This window comes from Sardina pilchardus, chromosome 13, assembly GCF_963854185.1.
Source record: "Sardina pilchardus chromosome 13, fSarPil1.1, whole genome shotgun sequence".
Lineage (NCBI taxonomy): Eukaryota > Metazoa > Chordata > Actinopteri > Clupeiformes > Clupeidae > Sardina > Sardina pilchardus.
This window is the reverse complement of record NC_085006.1, coordinates 10,813,430-10,832,928: the sequence shown is the minus strand read 5'-3', so window position 1 is coordinate 10,832,928 and position 19,499 is coordinate 10,813,430. Positions and strand designations below refer to the sequence as shown.

The following is a 19,499-nucleotide window of genomic DNA, read 5'->3' as shown; positions in this document are numbered from 1 at the left end:
CAGAGGAACACAGACCCCCCCCCCCCCCTCCAGAACAAAATTGGTAACCGCAGGCTTTCCTGTCACCGAAACTTACCTCAGTCCATGGGACACAAAACAGGGCCTCCATTTTTGTCGTTATTTGATTATGGTCCCGGCGGTAATTTCATTACCTGCAAGTGATGACCGATAGAGATGCAGACGCGCAGCCCAATTTGTTAGTCATGGCAAAGCGTTTCGTGCCAATCTAATGGGATTAATTGCACTGTAGCTGGGAGCCGCGGAGCAGAGAAAAGGCTCAGTGTACTGTAGAAACGGCTGGGCCGAGGCCTGGAGACAAACGCATGCAGCTGTGCTCTTGGAACGGGAGACGGCAAACGCTCGCTGTCGCTGCCGACCAGACGCGCTCCGGCTTGGCCTCCTCGGCGGAGGAAGGGGAAACAAGGTAAGGGGAGAGAGAGAGAGAGCGCGCGAGGGAGGGAGGGAGGGAAAGAAAGGAGCGAGAGTGAGTGTGTGCGCGAGGGGGGGAAAGAAAAAGGGAGGGAAATGGGAGATGGAGTAGCGAGAGCCACAGGAAGACAGAGTGCAAAAGGGAAGAGAGGAGAAGAGAAACAAACGACAAGGAGAGAGCGAGAGAGAGACAGACAGACGGACGGACGGACGGACGCAGCCAGGCAGATGAGCAAAGGAGAGGAGGCCGCGGAGCACATGTGCTTCTCGTTACGGGCCTCAGACCTGTCCTCCAGGCGCTTGCCGCTGGCCCCTGATTGTGAATAATAGCCTGTCCACTCCTCACAGAGGGAGGCCTCAGCGACAAGTCCCCCCGCAACCCAACCCAGCCCAACTGGCCCGAGCCTCCTCTGTCCTCCTCCTCCTCCGTCCTCCTCCTCCTCATCTTCCTCCTCTTCCCTCGCTCCTCTCATCTGCCTGGAACGGACCACCACCAACGGGGGGGGGTTTGAAGCGCCAGGGTTTGGGAAGCAGAAACTGGAAACCGTGAGGGAAAGTTTTCATATTAAAGAGGCTTAGGCGTACAATTTAGCTTAGATTAGCTCTGCGGGCCATTGTTTGTTTTCCTTGTTCAGAATTCTTGTCCGGCTCTCCACACACACCCTGTGTCTTTCTGTGTGTGTGTGAGTGAGTGAGAGAGAATGTTTTTTTTTTCTTTTCTTCGTTCCTTCACGTTGACAAAGGGAGCCATTAATTCTCTCTCTCTTAGGGTTGTTTTTCATATGCTTTCATTATGGAGCAGAGTTAAAGTAGCTTGCTCTGGGGTACAGACGCTGCTCTGAAACATCCTCTGTGCGCTTGACTCTGTGGCCTGTGTCTCTGCAACACTTGCCAACCGCTCTGGACAGACAGTGCTTTTTAGGTCAAATTTTCCGGGAGACTAATGTGTTGTTTATGGATTGATGAGAGAAATGTTATCCGCATACTCAAGCATCTCTTGTTCTTTGGCAAGAGCGTCCCCCAATATGGTCATCATTAAAATATGCCTGTGCTTATTCCCGTGGTCTTGACAGTACATCCATGCATCGACTTGCCCTTGGGAAATTAGGTTATGGATTATCTAATTTACACGGATGCTGTCCAATAGATGTCTATAACCCCAAATTATAGATCACCCTGACCTAACTGTGATTATGGACTCCGATTGGAATTGTGGCATATATATCAGAGGGCCTGTGTTTAAAATGTAACATCTGGACTACACATACTATACAGTAAACATACAGTATATCCTCCTACAGTTTGTCTTTATACTCCACATCATAAGCTCATTATTTATACTTACAGTTCTCTACTTCCCAACAACAAAAAAAACAAGTTCTTGAGGTTTTTCAGTTGTTATCCTTTGGTGTGTGTGTGTGTATGCTGAAATGTTAGAAAAAGGTGATCTATCTAGCCGCCAAATCAAAGCTCTCCAACAGAGAAGCAGCGACAGTTCTTTTTCGTGGCATCGGGATGAAAGGGTTTTCGGTTGTTCAGTCAAGCAACTCGCAAAGCGCTGTGCTGCTTCATTGTAATTGGCTCCAAGTCCGCCGTTCTCCTGCCGGGACAGAGTTGCAAACCTCATTTTTTAAACAGTGACTCTTTCCACGTCAGTTAACATGGAAATGTAAAACACTGTCACGTCTACAGAGAGCGTGAGTCATTTCGTTTTTTTTTTTTTTGCAAGGGAGCGAGACCTGTTTATTTATCAGTTTGCAGACTTGACTTGTCAAAAAGGTATTCAGCAGACAAGTGGCGCATGCATATGTGGACCATCTGGTGAGTGTAACTCCGTGCGCCAACTTCAAATACCATTGCAGCTGGCTCTTTTATTGACAGATTCTCTCCCTCTCTTTTGGGGGGGAGGAGCGGGTGATAGATCTGCACCATATCTTTTCCTTAAGACATGATAAATAATAGAAATAAATGAGGAGATATTTGTGGCTCGCCTCTGCGCCAAAGTAAAGTGCCGTGGAGTGTGAGTAATGCGTCCCTGTTCTTTAGAGAAGAGGGTAACGTTTGGGTGTGCGAGATGAGCAGCGTTTTACACCATAACAGCCGTGATTAATATGTTCACGTGCGCCTAGTAAACTATTTGCTTGAAACCCTTCTGCTCTCAAACAGAAAATAAACAAAAGCAAATGGGCCAAAGAGCTGAGGGAGGGGTTTTGCCAACACCCTTTTAGCGCGTGTATAAAAATGCCCGTTAACATGCTGATATGTCAATGAGCCAATGAGCTGACGAGACGTCGAGCCAGCGACCCAAGCAGCACTACCGTCCTCTAAACAAGCTGTCACGCGTAAGATGGAAAACCAAAATGGCATGTTAATGGGCATCTTGGTTTCACGGGCAGAGGGTATTTATTGCAGTTGTGTTGCTGTTTCTGACCACCGCCTTCACCGAGCCAATAATGGCCCAGTGTGATGAAGCGGGGCGGGGGGGGGGGCAGGGGGGCGGGCGGGAGAGCTCTCCAGTGGAGGCTGTGGGAGACGTCAGCCTGGCCTCGCCTCGCCTCGGTGGCATTGCTGTAATCCACATGAGGATAATGGCTCGTTTTACGCAGGCCCTGTTAATGGGAGCCATTTGCCGAGTGATGTGGGTCCTCTCTGTGCGCTCTCTCTCCCTCTCTCTCTCTCGTTCTCTCTCTCGTTCTCTCTGTCGACCAGACTTTGTAGGGGGTGTAAGGCATTAATGTAGTAACGGAGCAACACACACACACACGCAAAAGCGATTGCAGGATTGCGTTCTCGTTCTCGCTCTCGGCAGTGGCCCCAAAACAGTCCCCTCTTTCATTACGAAACTCACGATCATCGAACGCGACAGCGGAACAGAAAAGCGGCCCGGGAGAGCCAAGGCCGTGCTCCGACTCGCACTGCATTCTGCTGGCACGATGGACTGGATAGGCACAAACTCAAACTGAACCACAAAAAGCACGTACGCACGCACACACACACACACACACACACACACACACCCACAGATTGAAACCAATGCCTTGCCGCATTCACAAACTAGCTGACAGTCTGACAGTCCCCTCAACCTTTTCTGGGTCAAAGTATTGGGAGCACTCGCCAATTGTGCCATTGTTTCACAGATGAAGGAGTAAGTGAACAAAAAAAAACAAAGCGAGACTGCTCAGCCTCAAAAAACGTATTTTGTTGTCACCGTCGAAGCAGCATACATGTTTAATCACTCCAGCATGTGCAGAGATCAGCTTGCACAGCGAGAGCACGTCCAACACTCGACACGACAGAGTCAGGGGAGGTCAACCGCTCAGAAGTTGAAAAAAAAATGTGACTCCGAGTGCTGTGACACAGGTAATGTGTCATGGAACCATTCATGGACTCTAGGAATGCTAGGCCTGTATCTTCTCTCAGAGATCAACCATCAAGGGCAGCAAGGGCTCTCTTGCAGATTGCTCAGTGCTCTACTCCAATTTGTGGTTAAGTTCAATATATTGAAAGACACTGTGCTCTTCTTTTGTATGCGCGGGTTTATTAAAGAAAACAGCTAATGGTTGATGCCTTTGAGATTGCAAAATCACGACAGAGCACAGACTGTAATCTGCTGAGGACTTTGCAATCACCAAGGACATCCAAGGAGTCATTTGGCAGTGTGTGAGCTATTTTGCTCTGGTTTATGCACACGACAACACACTTATTTATCAGTCATCGGGCCCCAAAGCAAAAAGCATGCTCCTCAGTGATTGTAGAAGATTAATCACCGAGCTAAACCAGAGGTTTTAAACTCTTTTAAAAAAAGCTAAGTCATGCCTTCATACAGCACCATCCGTGTTCACATTCAGCCGTTTTTCTGTTCTCAGGGCTATGATTGACTGGCAAGCTGATTGTTAGTTGATGTTTTGTATTCCTTAGCCACAGTCGTTCCTGATTGAGCAAGAATAGCTTCGCTTGACGCATATTTAATACAGATGGACCTCGGGGATGCGGCGGCGGGAGCCAGGCTGCGGTGGTTTTTTGCTCCACGCTTGGCTTGCCGAGCGGGCCAGCGCGATGATTCATGGTCGTGAGTGCTCTGTATGTCGTTATTGTTCCCCCTCGGTTCCTTTGGCTGGCAAGACCCCTCAGGTTGATTTCCATGACTGTGGGCGTCTCTGGGAAGATTGGGGGGGGGGTGGTGGGCTGCGCTGGTCGGCTGGTGGCGGGGCTCGGGCGAAGAGGGATAGAGTGCAGCCGAGCGGAGAGAGATCTCAGAGATCGGTCCCGCGCCTCGCCGTGCCCCGTCGGATTCCAAAGGCCCTGTAGTCGGCTCCCCGTGGCTGTAGTCAGTCACATGGATGGCAGCCATGGAATTCTCCGCTCTCTTAAATTAAATCCTTCACCAGCCCCAGCTGTTCCAGAAGAAAGCCTGGGGTTGGGGTGGAGGTGGGGGGATGGGGAGGTGGGATTCGGAGGGAGGATTCGGGGGGGGGGGGGGGGCGCGGAGGGTGTACGGCTCCAGTGTCTTCACTCTTGGCTCTGTCTGCCAACAGCTTTTAACACTTCAGGTCTGGTGCGCTGGTCAGTGAGACTGGATATCACTGATGGAATGAGACGGGAATAAAAAGGGCAAAATTCCTGTTGATGTGTTTGTAGTTCATCCAGATCAATAAGGAAGGAATTCAAGTCATGAAAGAGCTTTGCCTAAAACCAAGCAGAGGTTAAAGGGGTAGACACAATATATCCATATGCGATTTTCAAGCCTTGTCTTATTGCCTTGGGCTCTAGTTTTCAAAAGAATATTTGAGAAACTAACACCAGTAGATGTAGTCTCTCCAAATTCATTGATCCCAGATGGATATGAAGGTAATTAGCTAAAGCAATTCCAAATAACACAATTTTTTTTTGCAATAGCAATTTTTGCTAGCTTTCTAATATCGCTGTGCAGGGAACATCAAAGAGTGTACACAATAGAGATTATATGTCTGCAGTCAATGCTAATGATTCAGGTTCAAGCTGAGTGTATGCTGGCTTAACTTACAGCGCACGATTGCTCTATTCCGTATATTTTGCTCGCGCTGCACATGAAATGGCAACCCTCCCGTCACTGGAGAATAGAATGTGCGGGAATAATAAGGAGCGTACCTTGTGAGAGGAGCTTAATACCTTTTAATATTGAGGGGAAAGTATGATTCACACAGTACCGGATCAGCCACCTCGTGATACCTTGGAAAAAAGGTTCGCGTCTGCGTTTTGGCTGTTTCCTGTCTCTGTTGTGCTGTAAAAAAAGGAATCCCTGGCTCACTGTTGCTCCAGGCGTACGCGAGGTCCTGCCATTATTTGCTTGCAGAGCCTTTCAGGGCTTTCACTTCAGATCTGCTCAATGAGTGATCAAGAAGTTAATCAACTAAACATGGGAGCGGCGCTGTTGTGAAGTGAGCGCATACTGTAATTCACACTCAAGGTCACTCTCAAAAAAAAACTACATTTAATATCCATGTGAATGCCTCATTTAAGCAAACAGCTGGTGGCAGCGTCCAAAGCAAATGTGCACCGCAGTACACAATGTGCGAGTTAACATATCTGCTAGTTTGTGTTAGCGGACAATCTCCTTGTTGGTGTGAGCCAATAGATCTCCTTGTTTGTGTGAGCAGACATATCTCCTTGTTGGTGTGAGCAGACATATCTCCTTGTTTGTGTGAGCAGACATACTGTATCTCCTTGTTTGAGCCAGCATATCTCCAGAATGCAGCGCAAGAGCTAATGAGTCTGGAGATGTTTGAGACGGGACTAAGAAATAGCAAAGCAGACGGACTTCACTCCGTCCATGTTTGGTCAGGAATGGACTCTCTCTTTCTCTCTCTCTCTCTCTCTCTATCGCTCTCTCTCACTCTCTCGCTCTCTATCTTTCCATCTGTCTGTCTGCCTGACTTTGATTGGGTCAGGAATGGACTCTCTCTCTCTAACTCTCTCTCTCTCTCTCTCTCTCTCTCTCTCTCTCTCTCTCTCTCTCTCTCTCTCTCTCTTCGTTGTCTGTCTGCCTGACTTTGATCGAAGTGTGGATGTTCCGATGAAGGATTATCAGCCTCTGCTTTTTGTCACGGCGTTCCAGAGAGCCGCATGTGGCCCTCGCTGTGAGTTCCAGCGCCGAGCGCAGGTGGGCCGGCGTGATTGACAGGTAACTCCTGTCCACTCCAGGTCCTTCAGCCCGGGCGAGCCGCGAGCTGGCTGCCAGTCAGACATTCCAGCCGTGCTTGGCCCGGCGCTCGCAGACTCCCCCGGGAGCGTAGCGCTGCTACCCCTCGACGAGCGCTCGCTCGTCGGCATGCTGAGTGAGGGCTATCTGCCTCCGCTCGTAAGATCAGCCGCGTTCGTGATGAGCTATCGACAGGGTGGCCCGTCTCGGCCGACCTCACCACGTGCCAGCGAGGGCTCTTCTCCGAGATGTCGACGCGCGGACATGGCGTTGAGATGCGTCTCCAGGGAGCTGGATGTCCAGACGTTGGCAGACGTCAGCGCGCGTGTTCAGATTTGTGGAGTGTGAAGGCGCTTTATGCATGCCCCTCGCTGCGCACGTTCGCTATCATATCGCGCTGCATATAGGCCTTTTTATTTATATCGAGGTATATTTTTGTAAAAGAACTTTACCCTTGGCCTATTAATCCCCTGCTAACGTGCCTCGAGGCTGCTCCCCCTCTGCCAAAGGCTGCGATTCGTTTTCCATTTGTGGGTCAGAGTCACGCTACTGCAACTTTCGCTTCAGATTCCCTCATGCACCTGGCTCCCGAGTGCTAGCGTCGCTGATTTATGAATTGGTCTTGCCCGGGGTCATGTCGTCCACTCCAGGGTGTGCGTTTTATGTCCGAGCGCAGCGGGAGCCTGGTCCGCAGCGGCCCACGGGCCGTTTTTCTCCTGCTTGGACCGGGGGGGGGGGAGAAAAAAAGTCCGCTCGGCACATGTGAGGCTTCTGAATAGCAAAAATGCCACAACAGCTGAACAGAACCACTGTCTCACGGGTCTGGAATGTGTCATGCTTACAGTGCAGCAGCCACCTTTCTGCACTCGAACTCTCCGCCATCTGGAAGAGGTTCAGACCCCCAGCCACTCGACGCACAGCGTTTTTAATGCACTTTGTTTCCTGGTCATGGCCAGGAGAGTGTGCGTTAAGTGCACATGTGCGGCAGAAAGGCCCCTGTTGCAGACATATTGCAGGTGAGGTAAGTGCGATGGCACAGGTCGAGAAGGTCCCAGTGGTTCTGTTTTAGTCTGTGCAAATGTGTACTCTCTCTCTCTCTCTCTGTCGCACCCACCCGTGATTATGAGCCCACTGTGCCGAGCTTTAGGCTGTCGGCTCATCCCACACACTAACACAAAGCCACAACAGTGAAAAAAAACATCATCGCAAAAAGACAAACAGTGGTGTGTGTGTGTGTGTGTGTGTGTGTCCTCTCTCTCTCTCTCTCTGTCTGGCTTTGCCCTTTTTCCTCGCTCCTGCCACACACCATCAACACAGACCGCAATCTTAAACACACACTCGCTCCGGGGAGACAGGGGGGGGAGTCTGGTCAGCAGTGCTTTGGCAAGCCTCAATCTCCACACCACCCAGAGGCCTTCCCAGGCAGCCGGGAGCGTGAGCGCGCGCACCGCCGCACACACACACGGCACACTGTTTAGTCCCGCAACTTAAGTGCTCCATCTGGTGTTTGTGGAAAGATAAGGCCCCCGTGCTCCTCCAACGCCGCCTGCTGAAAAGAGCCGCTGAGTTGGAGCCGGAATGTTCAAGACTCGCCCTGCTTCACTCCGCTTCTGTAATGTGTCTGACATGCCCACACAGCTTCCTAATGTTTGGTGTTTCTCTAACCTCTCGCTTCCGCTCTTTTCCTCCTGCTCCTTGGTCAGGTTATGGAAACTACGGAGGGCTCGGAGGGGGTTACAGGCCAGGAGGTGATGTATTTAAAGAGCAGACGCAGATCGAGTAAAGCTCTGGTCTTTTTTATTTCCCCTCCAGCAGTGTTCCTGTGGGTTGGAACCTGCTAAAATCACCTCACTTTTATGGTCTTGGACTAGGGTGTGAGAAACTACAGGACTGATTAAATGCTAAATGTATTCTTACACATTTATATAGTTTACTGAATACAAACTACTGGTCAGATATTCCCGGAAGGTCACACCATAGTACCCAGTTATACACACGAAAATGCATTACAAATATGCTCCCTGAAAAATACAGTGATAGAGTGTGATGATCTGTCTTGTGACGTGATGTGGCTGACTCTGCTGCTCGTCTCACTCCAGGTGGTTATGGGGGCTATGGAGGCTATGGAGGCTACAACCCCTATGGAGGCTTCTACCCTGGTGCTGGAGCAGGAGGCCAGAAGCCTGGTGAGTTTAAACACATAAAAAAAAAACATTTTCTGATTGATTTGATTTTTGTGATGTTTTGATATTGTGTATATCTGGATAGAGCCATCAAAATACAAATAGATAAATGGGTCATAACAGGTAGTGTATACTGTGTACCCAATCAATCAGTGCCAGGTGCAGTACAGTGCCGTGTCACTGACCCATCCACTTAGAATGTATAGAATGTTCTATCCTGCTTCTTTAATGCTGGTATCCTACTTAATCCATAATTGTAGGTGTTGGAGGTGCTGGTGGAGGAGGAGTCCCTGGAGGAGGTGAGTTGAACTGTTTCCCCCTTAGACTCCTCATAACAAGAACCCTTATATACCTCACTGGGGCTATACTTGGAATGTGTGTATATTTTAAATCAAGCTCAACAAGTGATTATAAATTACTTTTATAGTCCATGAACTTAAATGTAATGATAGTCATGTCATATATTTCTGGAAAACTGGTATTCTGAACTATATCGTGTACATAGAAGAACTATATTGTGTACAGTACATGTAGGAGGCCGATGCCTAGTACACTGTAGGTTAGTATAGGCTCCACCAGTTACATAGTCTGTTCATAGAGTAATACCCAGACCCTACTGTATATTCTAATGGTCAGCAAACAGTGTCTTTATTGATACACTGGTGGTTGGTGAAACTCATCAGTAAGGATTCGGGAGGTCATCGACCTTGTGAACTAATGTGCTTCCATGGTCATCAAATAATTTGATATTACAGTATGATCTACACGTACAGTAGGCACATAAAACAAACCATTGATAGTGTTTCATTTATTGTCATGTTTACAGTGTAAGATGTTTCTCTTCACTGTGTGTGTATTGGATCGCTGTATAAATATGTTATTTCTTTCATAGGAGCTGGTGTGAAACCTGGAAAAGGAGGTACAGCAACCTTAATGTTTCCATCTTAATTATTAAAATGCTTGTCACTGTGACATGTATTTAGATGTACTTGGCTGCCCTTTTCACCTTGACATTTTGACAAGTTTATTCAGGTACTTTATGTATACTGAAATGAGCTAAATGAATTGCTCACCATGAATAAGTAACTCAAATTCTTGTCCACGCTTGGAGCTGTTCAGTGTCATTTCACCAGACCTAAATATCAGTGTGACAGCTTACGCTTAAACAAATGATTTCAGCTTTGACTTGTCTGGCAACACATCCAACTGTGTCCTTGTGCTGTATTTTGATGGCATGTCAAATAACAAGCGGCTCAAAAACACAGAATTGGAGATAAAGGCCTCATTCAGACGCAGCATTACGTCTGTCGCCCCTAGATGTTTCGTGAGAGCGCTCTGGTCTTTGGAGCGTTTCGCTCGAGTTTCAGTGCATTACTTCAGAATTTCCTCCAAAGTCGTTGGAAGTGATGTTGTGCTGCGAGGGATTTCGGCTCGATCGAGAGGTTGAGGGAAATATAAACGAATGCTTTGAAGCTTCCGCTGCCAAACATTGCAGACCAGAGCCCACAGCTCATTTCCTTGTTCTGGGCTCGAGAAAGGCCCATAAGGCATTCCATGAGAAGCAAAGGGCAAAGCAGAACCATTTGTGTGTCTTTTTTAGCAAAGCGTCATGCAGTGTAGTAATCGTCTTTCCATCATGGAGCTCGTTTTAAAGCCATTGTGCGTCTTTACGGTTGAACTGTTGTATATCTTTTGTGACGGCCCTCACCTTTTAGAAGTATGAAGTATTCTTCTCACGCCCAATTTGTGTGGTTGTGTGTGTGTGTGTGTGTGTGTGTGTGTGTGTGTGTGTGTGTGTGTGTGTTTCAAGGCCCTGGAGCAGGAGGTGCAGGAGGTGCTGGGCCTGGCGCTGGTGGCACTGGAGGAGGTAAGACACAGAGCCGGCCGCCCTGCCAGATCACGTCATTAAAAACCAGCAGCAATCACGACAGCTCTCATTTTGCCCAAACTATACACTACTGTATGTCTGAATATGTTCCATATCAATAGCCTGTTAGCACATATCAATCATGCATAATGATGTGTGTTACTTACTGTTGCCCTTTGCTCCACCAGTGCCAGTCATTCCCCAGACTGGGTTGCCTGGAGGAGGTGCTGGTGGAAAGCCTCAGAAGCCTGTACCAGGTTCTCAATTCAATTCAATTCAATTCAATTCAATTCAATTCAATTCAGTTCAGTTCAGTTCAGTTCAGTTCAGTTCAGTTCAGTTCAGTTCAGTTCAGTTCAGTTCAGTTCAGTTCAGTTCAGTTCAGTTCAGTTCAGTTCAGTTCAGTTCAGTTCAGTTCAGTTCAGTTCAGTTCAGTTCAGTTTTAGATTAGATTCAACTTCATTGTCATTGTTCAGAGTACAAATACAAAGACAACAAATGCAGTTTGTATTTAACCAGAAGTGCAAAAAAGCTGAAAGGTATTATGTGATATAATACAAAGTATGGACAGGTGGTGCTGTTCAGTTCAATTAACAAGTTAGCATTATAGCACGGTGTTTGCCAGAGTGTTACAGTGAAGCAGAATGTTACAACACTGCTGAAGACTTGAAGGGTAGAGAGTGCAAGGAATGGTTTCTCTATCTCTGTGTGAGTTTGGAGATATTTTGTCTATGCCGGTGATATATTTACAGTTGGTTAACGGTGTTTCTCTTCCATCAAATTCATTTTAACAGGTGTCGGCGTGCCAGGACCATACCAAGGTGGAGTTGCACCAGGACAAGGTGATATGACTAATGCTGTCGAGCTAATCAGAAATGTAAACCAATTAATGCACTAATCGTGTTTATCTTTGTCTTGGCAAATGCACTTGTATATTTTAGGCATAAACACTGATGTTAATTCTCAACAGGCTACGGGGTGCTTCCCGGTGTTGCAACGGGAACTGGACTCAAACCAAAGTCTGGTAATTGCTTCATCTTCTCCATTTATATCAACATTAGGATATTTAGATCTCTATCAGGGCTAATGGTGTTTGCATTTGGGATTTATTAAGGTCAAAACCATGCATTCTTCTGCTGTGGCGTTTTAACGACATCTGTATTTTATAATATTTAATATCAAGATCGCTAAAGAACCAAATCCGGAAAAGGCCCACTCCCTAAAAATTAAATATATATATGTATTTGTCTGTGCCAGGAGGAAATCCAAAATGTCACAGTCACTTACAGTAAGTACTGTGATGGTGGCTGCCTATCTGCGCTATATCTAGACAAAGGAAAGCCAGCCACGGTCTAAGGCCTGTTTCCCCTGAAGCTGTTCAAATAGCAAGTCATTTTACTGACATGTGGTCAAACAGAATGAAATGAATTTCCCTGTCATTTGGTCAAATACTGTAGCAATATCGTACATGTATTGTTATCTAAAAATCTGTATGTGGGATACAGTTCATTCATGTGAAGATGCAATTTTGCACTTGCGGTTGATAGGCAATACTTGATGGACACTTGCACTATGATTGGCTATTTATGCGCAATGCTACGCGGAAAGAGAGGGGAAGGTGATTGCTTTGGTTGGTAATAGGCTGTGCAACTGCTGCACTGCTGTGTGAGGCCATGCAGAGGGAGACGTTGGCTGACGTTGCTCACAGCACCGCTCCTGTCTCTGGCCTTGATTTGTGTTTCTTTTCTCATTCTGACTAAGTGAAAGAATGGCCATTATTGACCGGAATGGAACCGGTTTTAACGTCATAGCTCAAGGCTTGAATAGCACAGAGATGATGAGACACGTCTGGATGGCACGTGTGCATGTAGACCAACTTGACACAATCTAGGCTGGGAACACACAGATGTTCATGGTGTGCCCCTGCAAGGCAACCGGTTTGTGTTGCCCGTTGATTGGCGCTATTGTTCTTGGTGCACGAAACTGCCAAGACATTCCGTCATGTCCGTTGTTTTTGAGACCGGCTAATTTATTGGCCTTTGAAGGATATATGAAGGAATTCTAACATTTGTTTTTGAGCAGCCACGTTGTAAACTACTTGTCACTCATGAATGTCTGTGAATCATGCCTCGTCTTTCCAACAACTGAGGCCACCTTGATCGGATTTTTATGGACCGGCCAATCCAGACCACACCAGCCAATCACAACCAAATAGTGGAAATTAGATAAGCACTTGAACTGCCAATTCCTGTTGATGTGTTGACATTTCATGTGCCATTTCTTTGGTTTGCAGCCGGTGCAGGACAAGCAGGACCTGGGGCTGGTAATATGCTTATTTTTCTCAAACAAGAGTTTACTCAGTCTAAGAGTTGGAGATTGTTTGCTTATATAATTCCCGGCGTTCCAATGCAGGTGGTCGGGGGGGTTATGGTGGTCAAATGCAGCCTGGAGTATTCCATGGATATCCTCTGAAGACTCCCAAAACACAAGGTACGCCAGTTCAGTTTTATGTAGCGTTTTACACAGCATCACAACTCGGAAACAGGGTTGGACAATGCATACTTCATATTTATTTACATTTGCATTCACATTTCCTCTTATGAGGCAACACTTGAAGCACCAAGCCCTGGCAAAACTAGGCTTTGTTGAGTCGTATTAACGTTTGAATTGATGTTCATTTAAAAAAAAAAGTCTTAATGTTGCTGTACGTCATGCATATGATGAAACACACGCACTTAATGCTTATGTGTTCTTAACTGTGACCCAAACAGCATATATACACCCACTGTATAGACATATGGCCCAGTATGGACAAATGCAGTTCTATGGGTACCAGCCACAGGTTATGTATGGTGCGTTTATCTTGCGCAGTGCTGGTGTATGTATTTATCTCTTTTCGAGACCACTTTCATCAAGTGTCTTCTAAATACCATAACCATCTGAGAGGTTGGAACTCTTTATGTTTATTGAAACATATTCTCTGATGGTTTGCTCAGTGGTCTTACAATAAGAGTGATACAGTACATACGGTCAGGCTCAAAATAGTTCCTAAAGAATAGCTGACATAGACGCAGACTAAACCCTGACTTCATCCTCAGCTGAAGTGCATCTATCCCATTACTGTAAGGGGCTGCTAGAATGGAGAACCAGTCTGATAGACCTACTGTAGATAACACGCACCTTAGGGACCCGAGAACACGCTTTGGCTCAATATCTGATTGATTACCGTAGATTCATAGATACCAGTAGAGCGCATTATTAATAGCAGTAGTGATAAGATAATACGGACAACGCGATGCGTTTAAGCGGTCATGATTGCGATTGTGCGCGTAAGGGTCGTATGAATGAAGCTTGTGTGCGAGGAGGCTTCAATTAGCCGCTACAGCTCGGCTTTAAGAATGGCCCTTGTTGAAGTTAATCAAGCGAGAAGCTGTGTTGTTTCAGCTTGATAAATATTGTAAATCAGCTTTAGCCTTTGATTAACAAGGCATGAAAAACAAAGATAAAGGATGAACTCATGTCAATAATGACATTAACAATTTAAATGGGGTGAGATTGCAACGAAGGGGAACTCCAGCAGAAATTATTTCCAACTATGTGCGAGCTCTCAACCAATTAAGGAGGAGTAATGGCGTTCCATAGATAATTGCCATTTGATTGCAATTGGAGCGTTCAGCCTCTTACAGGAATGAATAGTGTGCAGCCACGGCAAATGTATTTATTTATATATATATTGCTTTTCAGCTTCCCACTATTGCACTAAGATGGGATCACCATGGATTCTAGTGTGCCATAGTGATATCACTGTACTGCATTCCTTCTTTGTAGCAGACACGCAGCTATACGCACTTTTGTTTGTTAAGTATATTTTTGGAGTAAAAGATGGCATCTACTAAATAGCAATTAGCTCTGTTAACCCTGGCTGCTTGGAGACAAACTATGCTATGCTATTATGAATAGAATGAAGTATGTTGTATGCAAATGATTGTGTATGTTCTCACTTCTTGCCTTTGTTCCCCAGGCAATGCGTATGCTGGTGGCAAGCTGCCATATGGTACAGCACACTTACTATGCTTGAGAATACTTTACTATACATTATTATTCACATCTCACTTATGAGCTCTGAAAACCACAGATGCTAGAAACGGTTCATTTGTTGACGGCATGGCATGATTTATTCTCTGTGCGTCAGGTTATGGTGGCTTTGGGGGCGGAGCAGGGACCAAGCCTGGCTATCCTACAGGAACTGGTTAGTACTACCGTCACTAAGAAAGCTTTGCAATGTACAATGCAGACGTAAATGTAATGGAAAGACTATTTTACCATATGAAAATGTGTGTGTGTTTTTTTTTTTTTTACTCTGTTGCATTGTCACCGTCTCGTCTGCCTTTAATCTGCAGGAGTTGGAGCACTGGGTGCTGCACAGGCTCAAGCACAGGCTCAAGCACAGGCACAGGCACAGGCACAAGCACAGGCACAGGCACAGGCCAAAGCTGCTAAATATGGTAATGTGGGGTTTATTGGCATTTTAGTACTATTGTATACAGTATGAATATGATTGTCAATTGTAGTAGTACTGTTGTAAATGTAACTGAGTCACTTGTTGTAGTACTATTGTAAATTTTCCTATTCTAGAATTGTACTCACTGGTATAATTTTCATAAAAGGAACGAGACGAGCAGGAAGTTCACACAACATTCACAAATGATCTGATCAAATATGAATATCTGATTATTCTGCACTTCAAATCACATTACATTGTAGTATCAACCAGAGTAAGTGCGCCCTCTGATGGCGTGGTGGAATGGCAGGAACAGCACATAACAGGACTGAATACACAACATGTAACTGAGAGTCACATGAAGTAGTACTATTGTAAATGTAACAGAGTTAGTTGTAGTAGTACTATTGTAAATGTAACTGAGAGTCAAATGTAGAAGTATTATTGTAAATGTAACTGGGTGTCAATTTTGAACCGGCCCACCCAGTGCTGATCCCTCTGTAGTGTAGCAGAGGTTCCTCGTGCATGCATAAGTGTTGAGGTGTGCTTCCTTATGACGCAGGTGCTGCGGGTGGTGCTGGTGGATACCGCGGTCCTGGCACTGTGCCTGGTGCTGGTGGCGCTTACCCTGGCGCAGGTGGTGCTTACCCTGGTGCCGGTGGCACATATCCTGGTGCCGGTGGTGCATATCCTGGTGCCGGTGGCACATATCCTGGTGCTGGTGGTGCTTACCCTGGAGCAGGTGGTGCTTATCCTGGAGCAGGTGGTGCTTATCCTGGTGGAGGTCAGAGAATTGACTCTTTTTTATTGAATTACTTTTGATATATTATTCACTTTGATGTGGATATTTGTAATGCACCGGTACACACTTTAAGTAATACTCTACTACTTGTACTAATTTCATCTTTTCTTCTTATCCAGCGTATGGAGCTGGTGGGAAACCACCCAAATATGGTATGTAAATAATCACCAATTAAAATTAAGCAATCAAACTTTGCCATTATTGAATATCTTTTGGGATGTTGCTGCCTCTGCGACTGAATGGACTGTGGGAACACCTGAAGCATGATGGCTGTATTGTTATTTGTTCCTTAGGAGGAGCACAGGCACAAGCACAGGCACAAGCACAGGCACAGGCACAAGCACAGGCACAAGCACAGGCACAAGCACAGGCACAAGCACAGGCACAGGCACAGGCACAGGCCAAAGCTGCTAAATACGGTAATTTGGGATTTATTGTCGTTTTAGTACTATTGTAAATGTAGTACTATTGTAAATGTCACTGAGAGTCACTTGTAGTAGTACTGTTGTGAATGTAACTGAGCATCAATTGTAGTAGTATTATTGTAAATGTAACTGATTGTCAAGTTTCAACCGCTTCCTAGTACTAACCCTGTGTAGCAGAGATTCTCTGTGCATGCTACCCAAATATGGTAAATAATCATCAATCCAATGAAGCAATCAAACGTTGCCATTCTTGAATACGTTATGCTTGCCCTTGGCGGTAGGCTGAATAGGCTGTGGGCCGTGTGGTTATTTGTTCTCTGTAGGTGGTGCTGGAGCGGTCCCAGGTGGTGCGGGTGTGGTTGGTGGAACAGGAGGAATCCCTGGAACTGGAGTCGTGCCTGGAGCAGGAGGTAAAGAGATCTACCGTCATTTCCCGACTAGTCACAGCTTATATATTGATTTTGCAAAATTTCTTCCGCTATGAGGTTAATATAGGGGGGGGGGGGGGGGCAGTTAATATGGTGTTAATGTGGTTTTGTTTCTTTTAACTTGCATAAAACACTGTCCTGCATCTTATACACAATGAAATTACTGTAGTAGGGATAAGAGTTTGTGGAAGTAGTAGTTATTATAAATAATTTCATCAGATCATTCTATGCATACACACACAAACACACACACAGTCATTTAATCACACACACACACACACACACACACCCATGTACACACACACTCACACAGCTAAAATCATCTACTGTATCTGTGTCATTGCAGGATATCCGGGAGGAGTCAAGCCGCCTAAATATGGTAAGTACCCCTCTCCATCTAAAGAGCATAAGGAGAACAGGCCCTGCATCATGTGGTGTCACCTGCTGAGTGTCTTTATGAATATGTGCCCTGTGTCCCGGCCCAGGCGGTGCTGGTCTTGTCCCTGGTGGTGCCGGAGTAGTGGGAGGAGGAGCAGGGATTCCAGGAGTAGCACCAGGCGCCGGAGGAGGTGCATGCATTTACAAGTCCTATTTATTATTTAGCAGGAGGTGCTAACAAATAATGGGATTGTACAGATGTTTTTGTACAAAATAAATAACACAAGAATTTACTCTCTTCTACCTGTATAATGCAATGTAATAAAGACAATCTTGAATCTTTATATTAATATCCCTATCACCGAGTAATGACTAATGAGGTGTTCAGTCTATCATGTGTGTATCAGTTATAGTAATGAAAGGATGTGTGTTGCAGGTTTTTACAGGTTTTAGGGGGAGAAGGCTTAATTCATTTCTTTGTTCCCTTTTTTCATTTCCAGGGTATAATCCTGCGGCGAAAGCAGCAAAATACGGTAGCGCTTTTTTATTCATTCTGAGCCATCTATGAGAACGCTGTGGGTTTTTGTTTTTGTTGTTGTTGTTGTTGTTCTTTCCAGTGCTTGTTGAATGACACATGTTGCATTTGTAGGTGTGGCAGGTGGTGCAGGTGGTGCAGGGGGAGTTCCAGGTGGAGGCTATGGGGCTGGACCAGGCGCTGGGGCAGGAGCTGGGGCAGGAGGTACTAACAAATAATGGGATTGTACAGATGTTTATGATAATATCAAGTCTGGTTTTAACCATACTAAACTCAATCTTTTAAGATTGAACATTAGTCTGGCGAGGCTGCGCTTTGTTTCTACTGCACTTCGCGCCGCTGAAGTTTCGTTTTCGGCGCGTCACCGGCCAATAGCGTGCCAGGACTAGAGTATGGCCGTTTCTGATTGGAGCCAAAGATTCTGGCAGTAAACAGCGAAAATAGGTCTGCTGGTATCCAGCCTGAGCTGCCGGGCGAAATTCAAATTCCCCGGAAGTTCAGGCAGGGTTCACCCAGCCTAGATAATATCCCTATTACAAAGTAATATTTCATAATTTTGTATTTGATTTATATTTGTTATTTTACAGGGATATTTCAGTCTATCATGTGTGTATCAGCTATAGTTATGAAAGGATGTGTGTTGCAGGTTTTTACAGGTTTTAGGGGGAGAAGGCTTATTTCATTTTTTTGTTCTCTTTTTTAATTTCCAGGGTATAATCCTGCGGCGAAAGCAGCAAAATACGGTAGGGCTTTTCTATTCATATTGAGCCTTCTGTGCATATTGAGAACGCTGTGGGTTTTTGTTTTTGTTGTTGTTGTTGTTGTTCTTTCCAGTGCTTGTTGAATGACACATCTTGCATTTGTAGGTGTGGCAGGGGGTGCAGGGGGTGCAGGGGGAGTTCCAGGTGGAGGCTATGGGGCTGGACCAGGCGCAGTACCAGGAGCCGGGGCAGGAGGTACTAAATAATGGGATTGTACAGATGTTTATGATAATATCCCTATTACAAAGTAATATTTCATAATTTTGTATTTTATTTATATTTGATATTTTACAGGGATGTTTCCATCTATCATGTGTGTAGGCTATCAGATATAGTTATGAAAGGATGTGTGTTGCAGGTTTTTACAGGTTTTAGGGGGAGAAGACTTATTTCATGTCTTTATTGTCTTTTTTTCATTTCCAGGGTATAATCCTGCGGCGAAAGCAGCAAAATACGGTACTGAGCCTTCTGTGCATATTGAGAACGCTGTGGGTTTTTGTTGTTGTTGTTGTTGTTGTTGTTCTTTCCAGTTTTTTGAATGACACATGTTGCATTTGTAGGTGGTGCAGGTGGTGCAGGGGGAGTTCCAGGTGGAGGCTATGGGGCTGGACCAGGCGCAGTACCAGGAGCCGGGGCAGGAGGTACTAAATAATGGGATTGTTCAGATGTTTTTGTACAAAAAAGCCACAAGAATTTACCATCTTATACCTGTGGGGTATACTACGAATCTCGTTGAACATAACCAGGTTTTCTTTAGATAACCTGGATTGCTAAAAACGAAAGTCGCAATCAGAGTTGAGTGGTACTACGAAACTCACTCAAGGATGAATTTGTCCAACTAGGCTTTCAGCTCAGATCTGTGCGCGTTCTCGTGGTTGGGGTGACTTTGACCAATCGGGAAACGTGGAGACGCACAAGACAGCCTAGGTTAACCAACGATTACTTCCGCATTTATGAGCGGCAGAGAAATCTAGGGTGGTCTTTTTTAGTGTCTAACCCATAACATCAAAAA

At 45.8% G+C, this 19,499-nt stretch overlaps 1 protein-coding gene across 1 annotated transcript in view; it reads left to right on the top strand.

Moving 5' to 3' along the window:
• LOC134099727 (elastin-like) overlaps positions 1 to 19,499 on the top strand; it is a 55,041-nt gene that overhangs the window by 25,066 nt on the left and 10,476 nt on the right. The window contains exons 23-44 of the mRNA XM_062552714.1: positions 8,311 to 8,355; positions 8,707 to 8,793; positions 9,051 to 9,089; positions 9,683 to 9,709; positions 10,601 to 10,657; positions 10,846 to 10,914; positions 11,452 to 11,499; positions 11,628 to 11,681; positions 12,951 to 12,980; positions 13,070 to 13,147; positions 14,679 to 14,711; positions 14,850 to 14,906; positions 15,058 to 15,162; positions 15,721 to 15,942; positions 16,080 to 16,112; positions 16,254 to 16,379; positions 16,709 to 16,795; positions 17,160 to 17,192; positions 17,299 to 17,382; positions 17,692 to 17,724; positions 17,841 to 17,930; positions 18,911 to 18,943. Coding sequence (XP_062408698.1) covers positions 8,311 to 8,355; positions 8,707 to 8,793; positions 9,051 to 9,089; positions 9,683 to 9,709; positions 10,601 to 10,657; positions 10,846 to 10,914; positions 11,452 to 11,499; positions 11,628 to 11,681; positions 12,951 to 12,980; positions 13,070 to 13,147; positions 14,679 to 14,711; positions 14,850 to 14,906; positions 15,058 to 15,162; positions 15,721 to 15,942; positions 16,080 to 16,112; positions 16,254 to 16,379; positions 16,709 to 16,795; positions 17,160 to 17,192; positions 17,299 to 17,382; positions 17,692 to 17,724; positions 17,841 to 17,930; positions 18,911 to 18,943 — 1,470 coding nt within the window. The remainder of the gene's footprint in view (positions 1 to 8,310; positions 8,356 to 8,706; positions 8,794 to 9,050; positions 9,090 to 9,682; positions 9,710 to 10,600; positions 10,658 to 10,845; positions 10,915 to 11,451; positions 11,500 to 11,627; positions 11,682 to 12,950; positions 12,981 to 13,069; positions 13,148 to 14,678; positions 14,712 to 14,849; positions 14,907 to 15,057; positions 15,163 to 15,720; positions 15,943 to 16,079; positions 16,113 to 16,253; positions 16,380 to 16,708; positions 16,796 to 17,159; positions 17,193 to 17,298; positions 17,383 to 17,691; positions 17,725 to 17,840; positions 17,931 to 18,910; positions 18,944 to 19,499) is intronic.